The sequence below is a fragment of the Centruroides vittatus genome, unplaced genomic scaffold (genome assembly GCF_030686945.1).
Source record: "Centruroides vittatus isolate TY-2023 unplaced genomic scaffold, ASM3068694v2 contig_2073, whole genome shotgun sequence".
Lineage (NCBI taxonomy): Eukaryota > Metazoa > Arthropoda > Arachnida > Scorpiones > Buthidae > Centruroides > Centruroides vittatus.
This window is the reverse complement of record NW_027121287.1, coordinates 639,034-656,313: the sequence shown is the minus strand read 5'-3', so window position 1 is coordinate 656,313 and position 17,280 is coordinate 639,034. Positions and strand designations below refer to the sequence as shown.

The window sequence follows — 17,280 nt, the reverse complement described above, 5'->3', positions numbered from 1 at the left end:
TTTCCCGATGTTTGTTCCACTACATTAAAACAATTACAGTACTTTTTCCAAGAAAACGTCGTGGTAAAGCATGTTTTTAAGCGAATTAAAACATTTTAATCGATTTCTTCTTTGCTTCAGCATTCTAAAATGGTACAATGAAAGATAACTTATATATAGACCTGGACAAAATGGAATATAGAACAATGCAACACGAGGGTGCCTTGTACGAGAAAATGGTCCCTCGTCTACGTGTTAGATAAGTGAAGAAAACACGAAAAACTCTACGCGGACAGAGTATTGGCGAGATGCGAAGCCGCGATCAACTACCAGCGTTCGATGATTCAATCCACTCGGCTACTATTGGACTCTTTACAAATTAAATCGTGTACAAATTTACAGGTAAATATTCATATTAAGAATTTATTTGAGACGAATTACATTAACATATTCACGAGAATCCAACTAGTCTTAAATCTGCGCTGTAGTCTTCCGAAGAAACGTCCACTTCCGTATCCTGAAAGTAGTTAAAACTAATGGAGAGGTTATTGCTAAACATGTAACTTTGAATTTCTTCTTTATCTCTCGCTGTTAACAAATCACGTCTCGACCATATCCATAACGAATAAAGGTGAGGAATCCCATTCAAGATGCGATATACCGAATTCTTTGTAATATTCGGGCAGTAGGAAATACTAAACCACTTCAAACTCAAAAGATAGGGTATGATCTTAGTTACGGTATCGTCGTTAATGCTCCTCGAAGACGATATAACGAGGCAATTTAACTTTGGACAGTGAGAAAATATGGTAGGAAGGCAATCGTCCCAAGGATCTCCACGCATGTTTTCGATTTTCATAAATTCCAGATTGCCGAAAATTGGCTCGGTCGATTCAATGGATTCTTGGTTTCTAAAATGAAGATGGCGAATGGAATAGAGAGAAAACGACGATAAATTTTGGCAAAGTCGTCCTATCGGATATATATTAACGTATTGAAAATTGTTTAAACGTAAGACTTTAAGTCGTTGCCCGGATATCTGTAAAAATGGCAGAATTCCTTCTTCGAAAGTTAACTTGCTGTCAGATTTTTTAACACTTACGGACAGACGGCGAAGATTTTCGAAAGGAGGTAAGCTTATCAATTCGGCATCATCGACGGGAACTTTATAAAGACAAAGAGAATTTAAATTAGGAAGAGAAAGCAATATCTGAGTGACGTCGATTTCCTCTTCACCGGGCGAAAGACTTAAATCTATAATTTGCAATCGTTTGCCGAAATTTCTTTGCACGAAATGACATATCATGTTCATGTGAAGGAGTCTTTGCACTTCGATTTTCAACAGCGGCAGGTATTCTAAGAGAAACGATAACCCACGGGCTGTAATTTCTGTGTGATACACGCTCAAAACTTTTAAATTTTGGCAGCGAGTTTCATTTTTGTTCGTGCAATCGTAGCATAAAGAGCGGATGCCCAAATCTGTTACCGAACAGAACGATACATCTAGAATTTCTAACGAAATGCAAGTTTTCCCGATCGATTCTAAACCAGAATCTTTCAGATTTGTTGCGTGCAAATCCAATTCGATGATATTTGACAGATGACTGATGGTTCTATTAAGATTTTCTTCGGTCATTGACCCAAAACCGATATTAAAATACGTGATACCCTGAAAGAAATAAATTGCAAATGAACCGCGCGTGTATTATCGAATGTAAGTATATTAAGATAAAAATTTAGTTAAATTTAAGAGCGGTCGAGGCTCTTTAAATTCCCATAGAAAGTCCTCCCGGATTCCCCACAGTCCACTGCTCTAGGGAATCCGGGAGGACTTTCTTTGGAAAACTGGCCCCTATTTAAATGTTAAAAGGGTCTACGTGGCCAGCCCGTTGGCCAGGTGCGAACCCACAACCCACTACCGGTGTTCAACGGTTTTATCACTGGTGGGCCAACTCTCATACCCGGAGAGATGGTTTGTCCGAGATGTGTCGGGCCTCCTCACCCCGACTGCTCGGCCTTTCCAGTCGAACCCACGACGGGCCCGAAGAAAAGTTTTCTTAGAAGTTCACGGGACATCCAGTTATATTTTAATTTCTAACTTTAAAAATAAAACAAAAAGCGTGAATAAATCGTGATTTATATTATTTATGATTAAGAAATATTACCTCAGAAATTTTTATAAATTTTTCCAAAGGAATGTCGTGGCTATAAAAAGAGAGACGTATACTTTTGATTCCTTTTCTGAATAAGCAACCGAGCACTTGCGGATTCATTTGAGAAGAAACGTATCTCAACATAATTTCACATAGACTAGGTGCTGCAGTAAACAATTACGATTATTATTTTATTTGAAAAATTACTCGTAAATAAACTAGTGTCGATTTTGTGCGCAGGCCCTGGGAATTACAAGTATAAATATAGGCTACAATATGCCCGTCCGTACTATCTTTAAATCCAACACTCGAAATCCGGTATTGGCTAGGGCCTATGTAGATCTTTTACAGTATAAAATTGGCCCGTGATAGAGCCTACAGTATACAAAAGGGTCTGCTAGTCTGCGCTGGTCTAGGGCCTTGCGCAATACAAAAAACCGTCACTGTAAGAAAGTTAAAAAATCTTACGAAATGCCTGAAATAAAATTTCGGGTCCTATATGCAAACTTCTGTAATAATCTAAAATTATATTTAAATTATTTCGAACGTAAGAGATGCATCTTCGAAACAGCGTGTTCCATTTGTCCATATTCATTTAACTTGAAAAACAATAAAATTATAACTTTCTTTGTTAAACGATTCAATAATGCTTATTGTAATTTATTTATTTTTCTTTATTAATTTAAATAAAATAATAAACTTGCAATTATAGTCGAACCTCTGATCGACGGCCACTGACAGAAATGTAGAAAATGGCCGTTGTTCGCAGGTGGTCACTATTACAGGTTCGACTGTATTCCATATTGTTTAAAGTTTTATTTTGTACTAAGTAAAATTATAAAAGTTAACACGATCATCGGACTGCAATTTGAAAAAATTGTAGACCTATAAATTTCCATCCGTCTGTCTGTCTGTCTGTCTTTCCTTAATCTCGAGAACGGAGATAGATATATGAAGTTCGAGAATAGATATGAAAAGTATAGAAGAAGGGGTCCCGGATTAACTATGATACTTATGAAAACTTCCAAGCCCTGGAAGTCACGCCATTTCAATTCAAAAATTTCAGCAGTGTGGGGGGCACGATTTTGTTCAACCTCTTTGAAGCTTGATAACGCCCGTACTTTTTGTGGAAAATTTCTGAAATTTGGCAAGGAGGTTTGTTTGTTAGAGGGTTTGATTCTATTAAATTTCGGTGGTTAAAAGTCGAGGGTGCGAGAAGATAATGGGGGTTTTGTGTATCTCCGGTAGGGTCGGACTTAATGACGATTTTACTGGTTTTATAAAAACATTTACAATGTTTTTATAAAACTCATCCCTACCCTGATAATTAAGATTTTTGCCATTTTATAATAGTTAAAAATATAAAAAGTTTTTAAATAAAATATGATAACAGATGGCAAAACCTGTGTAAGCCGGAATCGCACGGTACCGAATTTTTGGCAACTATTTCCGTTTTAAACAGATTCTTTTTAACATAGAAAATCACTCCGTTCCGAAGAATTTTTTTCCGTTTTGGCAGGTTTTCTTTTTATCCAGGTTCCGTTTTGAACAGGTTTTACTGTACTATCTTCTTCATGCTAGCTCATATTAATATAATTTAACTAGCGGAAAATACGCTTATGTCAGCACGTCTTCTGTAACACGATAATGTGTAAATTCACAACCGGTTTTTTGTTTTTTTTTTTTGTTTTAATATTTTAATAAATAAAATTTGAGAAAAAAGTCAACTAGTTCGAATTTAATAATTAATTTTTAAAGATTCTTTCATACTTTAACGAACTAGAAATAAATAAATAAATAAATAGGTATAGACTATTGTACAGTAAAACCTGTCCAAAGCAAAACCTGCCTGGACAGAAAAAATTCTTCGGACGGAGCACAAAAAATGCTGAAAAAAAACCTGTTCAAAACAGAAACCCGACAAACCGTAAAAAATATTCAGTACCGCGCGATGTCGGTTTACACAGGTTTCACCGTAGTTAGACATTTATTTTTTTAAAATTTTTAATATATATATTAAAATTTTTCTAATCATCTATCTATCTAAATATACTTATATAATGGAAGGTCTGTACGTTTGTCTGTTCTCTATACACTGCTAAAACCTTTGATCGCTCTGCACCAAATTTTTGATAGTTACTCTCTTTAGGGGTTCGTAGTGGTTCCTACACGAATAGATTTCAATATCCCTATTTACAGTTATATGTGGCGAGCTGTAATTCTCTAGATTTGCCATTTAATAGTACGGTAAAACCTGCGTAAACCGGAATATGCACGGTACCGAATTTTTGTCAGGTTTACGTTTTTTAACGCAGAAAATTACTGCGTTCCGAAGAATTCTTCCCGTTCGGGCACGTTTCCGTTTTATTGAGATTCCGTTTTGGACAGGTTTTACTGTATTACTATAAATCTATAATTATCATTAATTACCATAAAAATGTGGTTTGGCATTTTGATCTACTGATGAGAAAAATGTATTCATTTTAATATTTAAGCCTTATTAGCATTCGTGTGAGCCTTTAAATCTTCACAGGTTGATCCGAAAAGGCTTGTATACAAAGAAATTTGTACATTACGTAACATTATTCAAGGTACTGTACAATATGTGACAGTTGACATTGAAGCAAATGTATGACTTTGAAATTAAAACAGGTTTTTATAAAAACATTACTTTCATTCTTATCTTTATTCCACATTCTTATTCACGTTATAACTAATTTATAAAATGTCTAGTGCAGTAAAACCTGTGTAAACCGGAATGGCAGAGTAGCGAATTTTCCGTTTTGAACGGGTTCTTTTCTAGCACAGAAAACCGCTCCGTTTGGAAGAATTTTTTGTTTTCGTTTAGGCAGATTTCCTTTTTATTCGGGTTCCATTTCGGACAGTAATTTTAAAATGTATAAAATATTAATCACTTAATAAGTAAATGAATGCCGTGAAAAAGTATATATTAATTGAAATTTGAGAGTTTTTCTTCAGCCTGGAGTTAGTTGGATTTACTTTCAGTGTAATTTGATAATCAAATAACATGAATTAAACTTATATTTTGTAAATCAGGCATAATTTAATGCATAAATGAAGTTTTGCTTTCGAGTTAACAGGTTAGATTACACTATTGCTATGTCTAATTAATTAAATATAGGTTATTATAAGTAAATACTTGGTTAAATTGCTCGTTATGTACGGGTTATGTTAAATAATGTTTAAAACCTAAATATATTATTGAATACAGTGAATCTTATTAAAACGTAATACAGTCGAACCTCTAATAACGGCCATCTCTTAACAGTGGTAATTTTTTCGGAAACTTTTTTAACAAAAATGCTTGCAAAATAACCTACGAACAACGGACATCTCCTAATGTGGACCATCTCCGAACTACTGGAGTTTATATGTTCCCGTCAGTGGCCGTTATTCAGAGTTTTGACTGTATATAAAAATTTCTTTAAAAGATAATAAATTAAATATTGTAAAACAGAATAGAGTCGAACCTCAATAATCGGCACCTGTAAACACCTGCTATTTATGCAGGAACGGGTTTTTTTAACAAATGCGTACAAAATAACTTCCAAACAACGGCCATTTCGTATGTTCCTGTCAGTGTCCATATTCAGAAGGTTTTTAACAAAAATGTGTACCAAATTACCTCCAAATAACGGCCATTTTTTAAGTTTCCGTCAGTGTCTATGTTCGGAGGATCTTTAAACAAAAACTGTCTACAAAATAACCCACAAACAACGGTCACTTTTAATGTTCTCGTTAGTGTCCCTATTAAGAGGTTTGGCTGTAAATAAAAATTTTATTTAAAAGTATAATAAAATTTAAAACCCAATGTTTTTTTATAAAATTAAAAAATATATGTGCAAAAAGTATATTAAATTAAAAATACAAACTTCTGAACAACGGCCACTGATGGAAAAATAAAAAAATGGCCGTTGTTCGGAGGTGGCCGCTATTACAGGTTTGACTTTATATCATTATAAAATTTTAAATTATATTATAAAAATATATATAGTAAAACCTGCCCAAAACGGAACCTAAATGAAAAAGGAATTCTGCCTAAACGGAAAGAAACCGAAACGGAACGATTTTCCGTATTAAAAAACACCTGTTCAAAACGGAAACCCATCAAGCCGGATATCGTGCGATTCCGGTTTACACAGGTTTTACTGTAGGCCTAAATCAAATTTATTACGTTTAATTAATAATCAAAATATAATTTAGATCCGAATTACAGTAAAATCTGCGTAAACCGGAATCGCGCTGTACCGAATATTTTTTCCGGTTTGGCAGGTTTCCGTCTCGAACAGGTTCTTTTTTAGCGTACAAAATAGTTCCGTACCGAAGAATTTTTCCGTTCGGAGGGTTTTCTTTTTATTCCGGTTCCGCTGTGGATAGATTTTACTGTACAGTATATTAAAAAACTTTCATGTAGAAAATAATTACGTAGGCCCTTTAGTAGTATCAACGTCGTGTATTATATTGATTCATCTCGTGCTAAACAATCTTCGGAAAGAAATATCTTGTTAATAACAATGTTTAACGTGTCTAAATACCATTATTTACTATCTTTCTCCTGTTTTCTACAATTGTACAAGGGTCGTTGCTTAACAAGAAACTTTATCTTCATCTACTAAATAACAGGTTCGAGTAATCACGATATTCTAATTCCTTCACGACCGAAATCTTTAACAATATTCTTTACTTTCCATCTGACAGTTAGCTTTTTTATCGTTGCAGGAAAGAATTACGAGGGAGAAATGTGGCCTTTATCTGTAAGAATACTTTAGGCCTGTATAATTTACAATCGCTTCTCTTTCCAAGGCGATATCGCCCTTAAGATGAGATCAAACCGTATCAAAGGCCCCTTTAATATCAATCACTAACATGTGGGTAAGGATTCCGTTAACCAAAATTATGATAAATAGGGCCTTCACTCTATCAACCGTAATTTATTAAACAAGGAAAATAAAATTTAATATAACGTTATCCAGTGGCAGCTTCACGGGGCCTTAAGCAAATTTGAATTAGGAAATCCCATGCGCACAGTGTTGACTTAAATCTGCATCATAGGGTCTCAAATTTGGCTCAAATTTAGATTTCAATATTCCTGTTACTGTAATGAGCTGATAAAAGATTAATTTAGGACCCCCTGTTGGTGGGGGCCCAGGAAATTACCCTTTCTGTTCATAGGATAACGCGCCACTGATGTTATCAAACATGAAACATAGTAATCAGCCTCATATTTACAAATTTTATTTTTAAATGAAAACTTCGAAGCATTTGTTATCCATTCATTACATTTTTTGTGTATTAGGGAAAAAAAGTTTTTTTTTTTCCTTTTAAAATTCAGTTTATTAACTTAAAAGTACCAGTATAATTATTTTGCCCATTGGGCATCTCCATGTATCTTAAGTAACAAAAAAATTCCAACAATGAGTTGCGTAACTTTCCCAGTCAAACTTTAAAATTGTATGTGGCGCCACCTGTTATGAGATTTTATTTAAAACAGTTTTTAATTATTATAAAATGGCAAAAAGCTTAATTTTCTGGGAAGAGATAAGGTTTATAAAAAAAAAAGTTGTAAACGCTAATAACCAGTAAAATTTTTAAATCCGACTCCACTCCAGATGTGACAAGTGAACCCCTATAAATTCCCCTCGACCTTTAACCTCCAAAATTTAATAGCATCAATGCCTCTAATAACCAAACCTCCCCGCAAAATTTTAGAAATTTTCGGCAAAGGGCACACGAGTTATTAAGCTTCAAAGTAGCTGAACAAAATCGTGCCCTCCCCAGACAAAAAACCCAAATCTCGGGGGATCATTTTTTGACCGATGGCCCTATTTTTCCTGTTATATATAACAGCCAGGAAAGTAAAAAATAAAATAATACATTTTTTAACGCTTTTTGAATAAAAATACACCGAGGAGGCCTTATAAATGCGAGTATCCAGGGCCTCTCAGAGGTCTGAGATCACTTCCGAAAGAGATTAGACGGGGCCTGGCTCTAATCTCACCTCTTTCGGGCCGACATATCGAATCATATCACTTATTAATACCTGATATCACTTGTATGTACTGTTTAAAATGTATTACAATGTAAGATATCCATTGCAAAATTTCTATGGTTTCAGTTTACATAGAATGATAATGTATTGATGGTGAACGGATAAGAAATTATGTTACATAATTAAAATTAATTTGTGTATAAAATAAGAATAACTTAAATTTATTTACTCAATATAAATTGAATACAATGCTATCGAGCAAATTGGTTGGCTTAAGAAAAGATTATTTCGATTAACTTATTGCATAATTATAATTTAATATTAAAAATTATCCCTTTAATTATGTTTAAGTTAAAATATTTTTACTAATTAATAAAAAATAACATTTTATAATAAATTATAAATCAGAGTTAGAAATGAGTTTGTAATAATTAATTTTACAGTTTACAGTAAAATTAGTTTTTTTAATTTATTTAATTATTAAATAAATTTAATTAAAAAATTAACAGAATTAAATTTTGTAATTATAATAATAAAAAAATGTTGTAAAGTCATTTAATTGCTTCATAAAATAGAAAAAAATTAGCAACGTAATCGGTGCAAATTGTGTTTCGTTTTATTTTACTTTTTAAAATTTCTTTCATTTCTTCTAAATTTAAAAAATATGAAGTGTAACAGAATTTAAAAACATAATCTACACTTAATAGGCCTTATATATATTTAATTATAATTAAGTATTTTTCCCTTATAAAATAAGATCAATAAGGTATTAATCATTTGAAACTTAATTTATTTTTAAAATAAATGAATAAAATTATTTTAAAATTTTACCTTTAAAGATACGTTCAGGAGGCATTTAAAGGAATTTATTCACAGTTAATCATTTGCTTTATGAAAATTAATTTTTATATTCATTTTATTATTAATTTATTCATTTTTATGTTTTTTAAAATGTAAATGGTCTCGTTTGTTGTCCTTTTTTATTCTATAAAGGATTTGTTAAATTATAATTATTGAATTTAAATAGTCATTAATTATTAACTAATATGACAAAGCAGGAAACTTTCCAATTGTATCAAACATGTTTTAAAAAATTTCTAAATAATTTAAATAAATAAATAGTTTTGAATATTGCTGTATTTTTTACTATTTAATTATAATTTTTTCTACCTCTGTTTTTTCTTTTAAAATAATTTAGTCTTTGTTGTATTTTGACAATATTTTTACTTCGTCTTTTACTGTATTGTATGCATTATTATACCTTTTTAATACTGCATTTATATATATTTTTTACTTAATTTTTTCTAGTATTTTACTGTAATTTTTTTAATTGTAAAGGTTCTAATTCTTGGAACACGTCATTATTGCAGTAGAAGATGCCTTTGATTTGAAATGTATTAAATTTTCTTTAAATATAACTCTAATTATGTAAAGGAATGCTTTATGATAATCATTCATTATAAAAATTCAGAACTGACAGATAATTGAGATTACAACATTCATTCATACCACACGGCCACAGACAAAGGGAGTGTTGTTTGGTGTTGACACTTCGGGCGATGATTCCAACACCGTTATAAGCCGATGAGATGAATTAGAATGGGTTACTATATATGTTTCACTAGACAATTAAATGATCTATCAACATACATACCGGGAATATTTCGGTTTTTTTCCATAAAAATCTAATATTAGTTTCAGTTATTATTTCTGTGTAATTAGGTCGAAGGTGTTAAAGGTATTCGAGAATTGGAAATTATAGATCTAATTAGTATAATAACCGTTTTTCACCCTCTACAATGTATAAATACAGTGGAACCCGAATGAAAAAGGAAATCCCCTAAACGGAAAAAATTCTTCAAAACGGAGCGATTTTTCTACGTTAGAAAGAACCCGTTCGAAACGGAAAACTGCCAAAAATTCGATATTGCGCGAGTCCGGCTTACACAGGTTTTACTGTATATAGGAAATGCCTACTTTTATGATTAATTGATATGACGTTTTTGGCGTAAAATCCACAAATAAGACTCGATTTACATTGCCGAGCAGGCTTAAGTTCTCATTATAGAAAAGTATACAGTATATAGGCCTATATATACTGTATATTCGGCACGCAAAGGGCCACCGAGCTTCATCAATTGGTGAAATTACTCGCATTTTTCATCGACTTAACTCGTCGTTTATTTTTAATCTTAGACATTTCGGAACAAATTTATTTAATTTTTCGTTAATCTATAAAAATTTCTGTGACGTTAACGAGAGATAAGGCTATCCAGATTATGAGGAATATGGCGACCTTTGAAAATTCGTTATAATTCTATTGTATATAAATCTTTCTTATCGATACTTGATAATTTTATTTAATTCTTTCTATTTAAAATATTGACACAGAGTTACATTTAACGGAAATTTTATATTTCTCTACGCGATTTCAACTTTGAAAGTATTCTGTATAAGTTATTAATTGGAAGAGGGTTTCGGCTTGTTCGACTTTGTTTGAGTAAACGGCTGGGACTAAAAATACGGTTCGGGTATCAAATTAAAGCCCTTATTCTGTAGACGATGCCGCCGAAGAGAAATTTCAGAAAGGTGCAACGGTTCTGGCGTGGCCAAATGGCAAAGGTACAATGTTAAGTCTATGGGACAAACGTGTGGTGGTTCCACCCGCCTGTTAACTTTAGCAATTTTTTGAGTTTTGCACTTTCGTTATTGTAATTACCGAGGTCAATAAATGTACATTTTAGTCACTAAGACCGCCCTCTCTCAACTCAACCTCAATCTCTCCTACACCCTCCAAATTCCGAGCAACACCGGCACAAGTATCTAGTTATAGTAATGCAATACAGTAAAACTTGTGTAAACCGGACTCGCACGGTACCGAATATTTTGACAGGTTTCCGTTTTGAACAGGTATTTTTTTAAACACAGAAAACCGCCGCGTTACGAAGAATTCTTCCCGTTTTGAACAGATTTTACTGTATGTAGGTAAATTAAATGATAAAGAAATTATAATTCTTACGAATGTAAAAGAATTTCAAAATGGCCAAATCAACGTCACAGTTGTTTAGATCGCATAACAAGGATGCAAGACCCACTTCACTCCATTAATTACCGGGTTGACGACAACAAAACAATTCGCTATATTTGCACAGAAGGTCATATCTATCCTAGAAAGCAATTCCGCCAACAATATCCTTTAAGCTTCTAACGATGAGCCGCGTATAAAAGGGGTATAAAAATATAGAAGCTCATTAGTTAAGCATTCGCGAAATAACCAATGAATAAACAAACGAATAAGTCAAGGTTGGTTATACAATTTGTTATTACTTGTTTCAATTTAACGAAATTATGTTTATTTTTACAAAAAAAAATAATAATAATAAATTAAATTTCCATATATTTGGGTTTCAAAATTAAAAAAAAAAAGACAAAAATAGGAATAAAATTACTTAAAACAAGTAAATTAAACTGTACTTTATCATTAATTGCTGCAAGATGTTATGTAGGAGGCTCATTAAAATCCTCATTCGTACAAATAGTCGAACTTCAACCTCTAAAAGGCGGCCATTTTTCGAGAACGTTAAGCAAAAGCGTGTAAAAAATAACTGTTTTTGTCAGTGGCCGTTGTTTAGAGGCTCGAATAGGATTTTCGAGTGATTTGTTGTAAAACCTGGCGTGGGTGGGCCGCTATTCCACTAAATATAGACGCCATTATTTTGTCGGTCGAAACTTTTGTACGTTAATTAAAGATAAATGAAAGAATTTGAATAAAATAATACGGTTGATATTTAAGCTGTCGAATTCTTTTTAAACTTAATCGGCTGGTCAAATTGTTGTCGTCAATGATTCATACAAGTAATTTAATCTCACCCTTATGTCGAGTGTGTAAATGAATTCGAATAAGATATCAATCACGTAAGAAATATTTTTGCCATTCATAATCAGTTTAAAGCTTTTTCGCGGTAACTTTTAGGTGCTTTATTGGTATTTTTTAACGCTAAATTAGCATTTTGATCCCTTCGAAACGTTTTTGGTAACTTTATAATAGAAAACAAAGTTGATTATCACTTAATTATGTTTAATTTATTCACTAAATAGGTGGATATTAAATACGTTTTATATTATTTTAGCTGGAAGAATAGAAATGAAAATGACAGGTAATTGTCATCTGGGGGTTCTTTGTACTCCCGATACTTATTTACGTCTCTTAAAAGTCGAGCGATTAAGCGAAAGTAAACAGAGAAAAGACGGCTTTATCTGTTTATTCCGACTTGTCCTTATATAAGTTGATAAGTTAGGCAATTTGCAACGTTTCTGCTGCCACATTTACCTCAAAACAATTTTTTCTTTGCAGTTTACATCTCAGCCAGGATGACGCATCCGCAACTAGCTGCCAAATGACGGAGGGAGGACCTCGCGGTGTTTCCCTCCTCTGTACGTACAACCGTTAACTATTTTTAAGTCTAGGTCCAGTCTTCCAATGTCTAGGGGCAAGCGGGCAGTAGCCAACGTCACAGCACTCGTCTCAAATTGCTCGACGACCAAGATAAACCTTACATCAGCTTAGAATAATTCAGCTGAGCCTGGCGCATGTTGATGCATGCGCTATCATTGACCAATAGGGTGTCCCGTTACAAGCAACGTCAACTGGAGCGAGCACCCTTGGTTTGGCAAAAGTCGCAGTGTGTTATTAACTCGACGACGACTATCCGAAGACGATTCGACAGGCCTGCTACTATTTAATTTATTGAATCGCTTGGATTGTCAAAGGAGTAACAGGGCCTGCAAAACAACGCGTCGGGCCAGGAGAATTTACTACACGAGAAGAAGCCGGCCGCCATTTTCCCCTTGCTGTGTCTACTCTGCCATACACCGTATCACGCTGACGATTGTGATACAAGTGCGCTGCTTATCTGTAACACGTGCCACTCACCCTTTTCTCGACTCCTCCGTAAGTTGGAGTGGACACGGCGACTTTAAGACAACCAGTCGACTCCGCATGGTACGATCTGTTTCGTCAACATACCCGAATGAATTTAGGCCAAAGTCTCTCAGAGTGGGCGAAGGATAAACCCCTGAGTATCCTCCAACTCGACCCTGCTGACAGGGCCGTGCTGAAAATAGCAGGTAAGTGCCAGATCTTCTTTAAAACACGTGGTCATTCGCTCTGACGTCGATTATCGGCACGATTAATTATTCTTAGGTTTGTTTCTCGCCGGTTTATTTGAATGTTGGGGTAGATTATAAAAGAGAAAAATTGGCACATCTTTATTTGACCTTGAGAATATTCTGATTGCTGCATTGCATCTAACCGCAGTAAAAACAGTTTTATTTTTATATCTGTGTGTATATATGTATGATACAAATATTCCCTTTAACAAAATTTATATGCGTAACGACACCGTCTGATAGCAATTCTGGGAAACTATACGCTATTAAATTATGTATATAGCACATAAAAAGTCATACCGAAATATCGTAACGACATAGGCGTGTGTCTGGAAGAACAAACTTTGTAAAAATTCAAATCATCTTGCACTTTGTCGTGTGTGATGACGATGCGGAATAAACAACGTTGCAGGTCGATAGGGTTATTTTCTAAGCCACTCGCACATAAAACGGTATAGAATTCATAGAAAAACTAAAGTAAATCGATGGAAACAATCGATTGGAGTGACTCACGCCTAGTGCAATATAAACTAAATAACGCATTTGATACGGCTAATCTGCCTCGTCGTAACGTCGTCTGTGTACGTTTGATAGGTAGAAAACACTTTAAAAATTCAAATTTCCTCCAATATAACCGGCTAATTTTATTTTTACGCTCGCAAACGGCACTATAATGCGCATTACGTGGCGAAACCCGAATAAAACTAAATCGAAAGCAGTTGCGGACGATTAGAAAATTTTAATTTGGCGTAATTATCCTCATTTCCTTACACAATATTTACTAATAAAGTAACGTGGCGCTATTCGTGCCCGAAATGAAAGATTGATAGATACGAGCGTTGCCAACGTGATTGGACTAGCTCGTTTGATTTAAATTATTACTGATAATAAACAAGGAAATAACAATAAATCACTTAAAAGCCAGCATATTTATAATAGGGAGTGCTCTTACAAATTAATTTATGACTGTAGGAACTAAAAAGTATGCCGTAGCTTGTAACATCAAATATAGATTTTAAGGCATGACGTAAATTTATGGTCTCGTATGATTTCATTTTATAGTTTTTATTTATTTATTCATTCATTTTTCGACTGACGTAACGGCTCGAAATATTACCTTCCGGTTTTCTTCTATCTTCTGTAGGAATTCTTTGCACATATCTCAAGGACAATTGCCAAAAATATTTATTTGTGACTTTACTTATCGTATTTTTGAATGGAAAGATAAGAAATTAATGCAAATAAATTTATATTTTAGCTGGTTTGATTGGCACTTTTTTAAACTCGTTACGTATGTACAGTACTGTACTTCCTGTTAAGGTTCAACGCTGTGTCTATGGATAAAAGCGTATGTTCTAATAAAATACAGCTTATTAAATTCCAAATTTACGGAATTAAAAAGAAATTTCGAAGATAAAATGGCGTTTGATACGAGTTTTGAATATTAAGAATTGATATAATGTTACGTAATGCACGTGACCTCACCCACAGATTCAGCTTCATTGATTGAAGAATTGTTTGACTTAACGTCGAATAAATTAAGTCGAGCCAGCTTAATTCCGAATTTCGACTAGATTTTATAAGCGTAATTTTAATTGCTGCGTGTTTTTCTACGTCGTTACAGGTTTGTCCGGCATTTTATACTAATTGAGACTCGATATTACGATTTTTATGGATTATAAAACATATTTTCTGGCGCATTTAGGTCAATTAGATATTATTATAATGATACATTGGCCATATTTTTGTTACAGAACATGTAATTATTTAATTTTGCACACGTCCGAGAGTAAACTAAGTCGAATTTTCCGCTTGGATTTAGTGAAATTATATTATTATCTTTCTGTTTGTTTCCCTTTCCTTGTGAGTTAATAAAAATGAAAGGTTTTAATTAGATCAGTACGCTACAAAATCTATTTTATGGCCGAAATGATACGCACTTAATTATAACAAGTTACGCAACTGGCATCACTTGCTCTTGTCATTCTTAGTTTTTCGCTCTTCGCTAGATTAACCTTTAGATTTATTAACGACCAGACGGATGCACTTAATGGTCTCTAGGTTACACTTGCACAGTATTGCAGCTAAACTGGTTAAAAACATACGATCGATTTAGTCCAGTAGAGATGTACTGGTGTTAGAGCACGTTAAATCGATTGTACTAGTGCCCAAAAATGACCCAACTCTATTGAAATTTTCACGACTGTACTTTTCAAATTTAAAACTGATGGTAAGCATACTTCCAGCATTCATTTTTGAGACAATTCTGTTGCATTGCTGCACAAAATATGGCTTTAGTCAGCTTATATGATATACTTTCACTTTCGTCATGTAAATTTAGACTCCTGTTACTTATTAAACTGTAACTAAGCGTAAAAATAAGCCCCCAATAATACATACAACTGAAAATACACACGAATTAATCAACGAGTAAGCATTTAAATAATAGAAAGTTGTTTACGAGTAAAAAACCATTCGTTTCGAGCCACTAATGAGCAAAAATCTCACGTATTAACAGCCCAATTCCGGATATTTGACATTGGAAAGAGATTAGAATTGTTTGATGATCTTCTCGGTTGGGAGCAATCATCAAAAGTCATTTTGAGTTTCGCTTCCTTTGCCAGTTCCTAAATGAATGGTAAGTGCAGAGCAGATGTTATCGGCGTATGGGCGACAGGTTTATTTTTTGACCCAAGAGGAATAAAACGTAGGAAAGCCACAGTATTTAGGTCATCAACCCTCCCCATCTGTCACTAGATGATAAGGTGAGGTGGGAATTTGAAATCCGTTACTGATTCCAACGTCTGGACTCTGTCAGTTTTTTTAGTTCTTTTGTTTCCTTTTATAATAAATACACCGGAAATTTTCAACAGAATAAAGACACGAGTAGTGTGATGTAATACACCAGTTTTTGAAAGAGATCGAAAGTGAAAGAAGTTAAGCAGAAGTTGCTCCACCAATAGAAAACGATGCATTCAATTTTTAAAATATCCGTATTAACCAATCGTTTACAGTCTCCGAAACGTTACGTAACTGGTTGCGTTTATTTAAAAACACAGAACTAAAAATGTTACGTATGGCACGAAATAGGTCAAATGCTTGACATTCTTGGCATTTTTTTCTCGTTATCCAAGACTTTAATACCTACGAAGTCGCTTCAATTTGCTTTTATTAATTACAAATAAGTAAACATTTATTTATTTATTTAATACGTTCCGTTCTTTAATTGTCGTAACTTAAGTTACGCTATAGTTTCTTCTCCCGGCGCTAGATGGCGCGCCCGTAGCATTTAACTGTGTAATATTTTGCTCTTTAAGTTAATTTAATCGACGATAAATCTATTGATTTGAATTTTACCGAAATTCACAGGCCTTTATCGTTGGTTACGTCGGTCGGATGGGCAACATTCCTTTATAAAATGCTTAAATTATATTGGAAAGGTACAACTCAATGGCTCGTGTTCGTCATTCCCCGTTACCCGCCGAATTACGTTAAATAAACGATTTTACCGCGGTCCAGATTGAGTTTTACACATTTATACTCCTTTCCCGGTGTTCGAAACTTATTAATCATCGCATATATCCAATAAAAATACATTTCCTAGTAGGAAAAGCCCCGGTACAAACCAGTAAACCGTCCTTGTTATCAATCACTGATCCATAATGGCAGGGGGATTCATTCAGAGATTTAACCTTGGATAACATGACAACAAAACCCGAGCCCATAACGGATATTGCAAATTGTTTGTGGCCCAACACAAATCTATAGGGACGAAAAAACATGAACGTCCTCCGATACCACTCCTACGACACTTGCGTTTCTATACTGAAAGGTTTGTAGTGTATTTCGTTTGTTTGTTTGTTCGTATTTTAACCCTTCGTCACTGGTAATACGGTAATACTAAAGCGCAATTCGCTACTCGAGCTGCGATACTTCTTCAATTACAATATTCAATCGGCGGATAGCAGA

General features: G+C 33.8%; 2 protein-coding genes across 11 annotated transcripts in view; one reads left to right on the top strand and one right to left on the bottom strand.

Moving 5' to 3' along the window:
* Positions 1–394: 394 nt before the first annotated feature.
* LOC136970648 (uncharacterized) lies at positions 395–2,753 on the bottom strand. Its single transcript, XM_067265108.1, has 3 exons — positions 2,601–2,753; positions 2,145–2,296; positions 395–1,648 (listed from the first exon to the last, which is right to left on the bottom strand). The coding sequence occupies exons 1-3, from the start codon at positions 2,725–2,727 to the stop codon at positions 431–433; spliced, it is 1,497 nt and encodes a 498-aa protein (XP_067121209.1). The 5' UTR covers positions 2,728–2,753; the 3' UTR covers positions 395–430.
* Positions 2,754–12,723: 9,970 nt separating this feature from the next.
* Positions 12,724–17,280, top strand: part of LOC136970639 (microtubule-actin cross-linking factor 1-like) — a 157,372-nt gene continuing 152,815 nt past the window's right edge. For 3 of the 10 annotated variants that reach the window (XM_067265096.1, XM_067265090.1, XM_067265089.1), the window contains exon 1: positions 12,726–13,269. In XM_067265096.1, the coding sequence (XP_067121197.1) occupies positions 13,173–13,269 (97 nt within the window). In that variant the 5' untranslated portion in view covers positions 12,726–13,172. Of the gene's footprint in view, positions 13,270–16,967; positions 17,144–17,280 lie in introns of those variants that run through there. The other 7 variants (XM_067265097.1, XM_067265094.1, XM_067265093.1 and 4 more) reach the window with 4 other exon arrangements.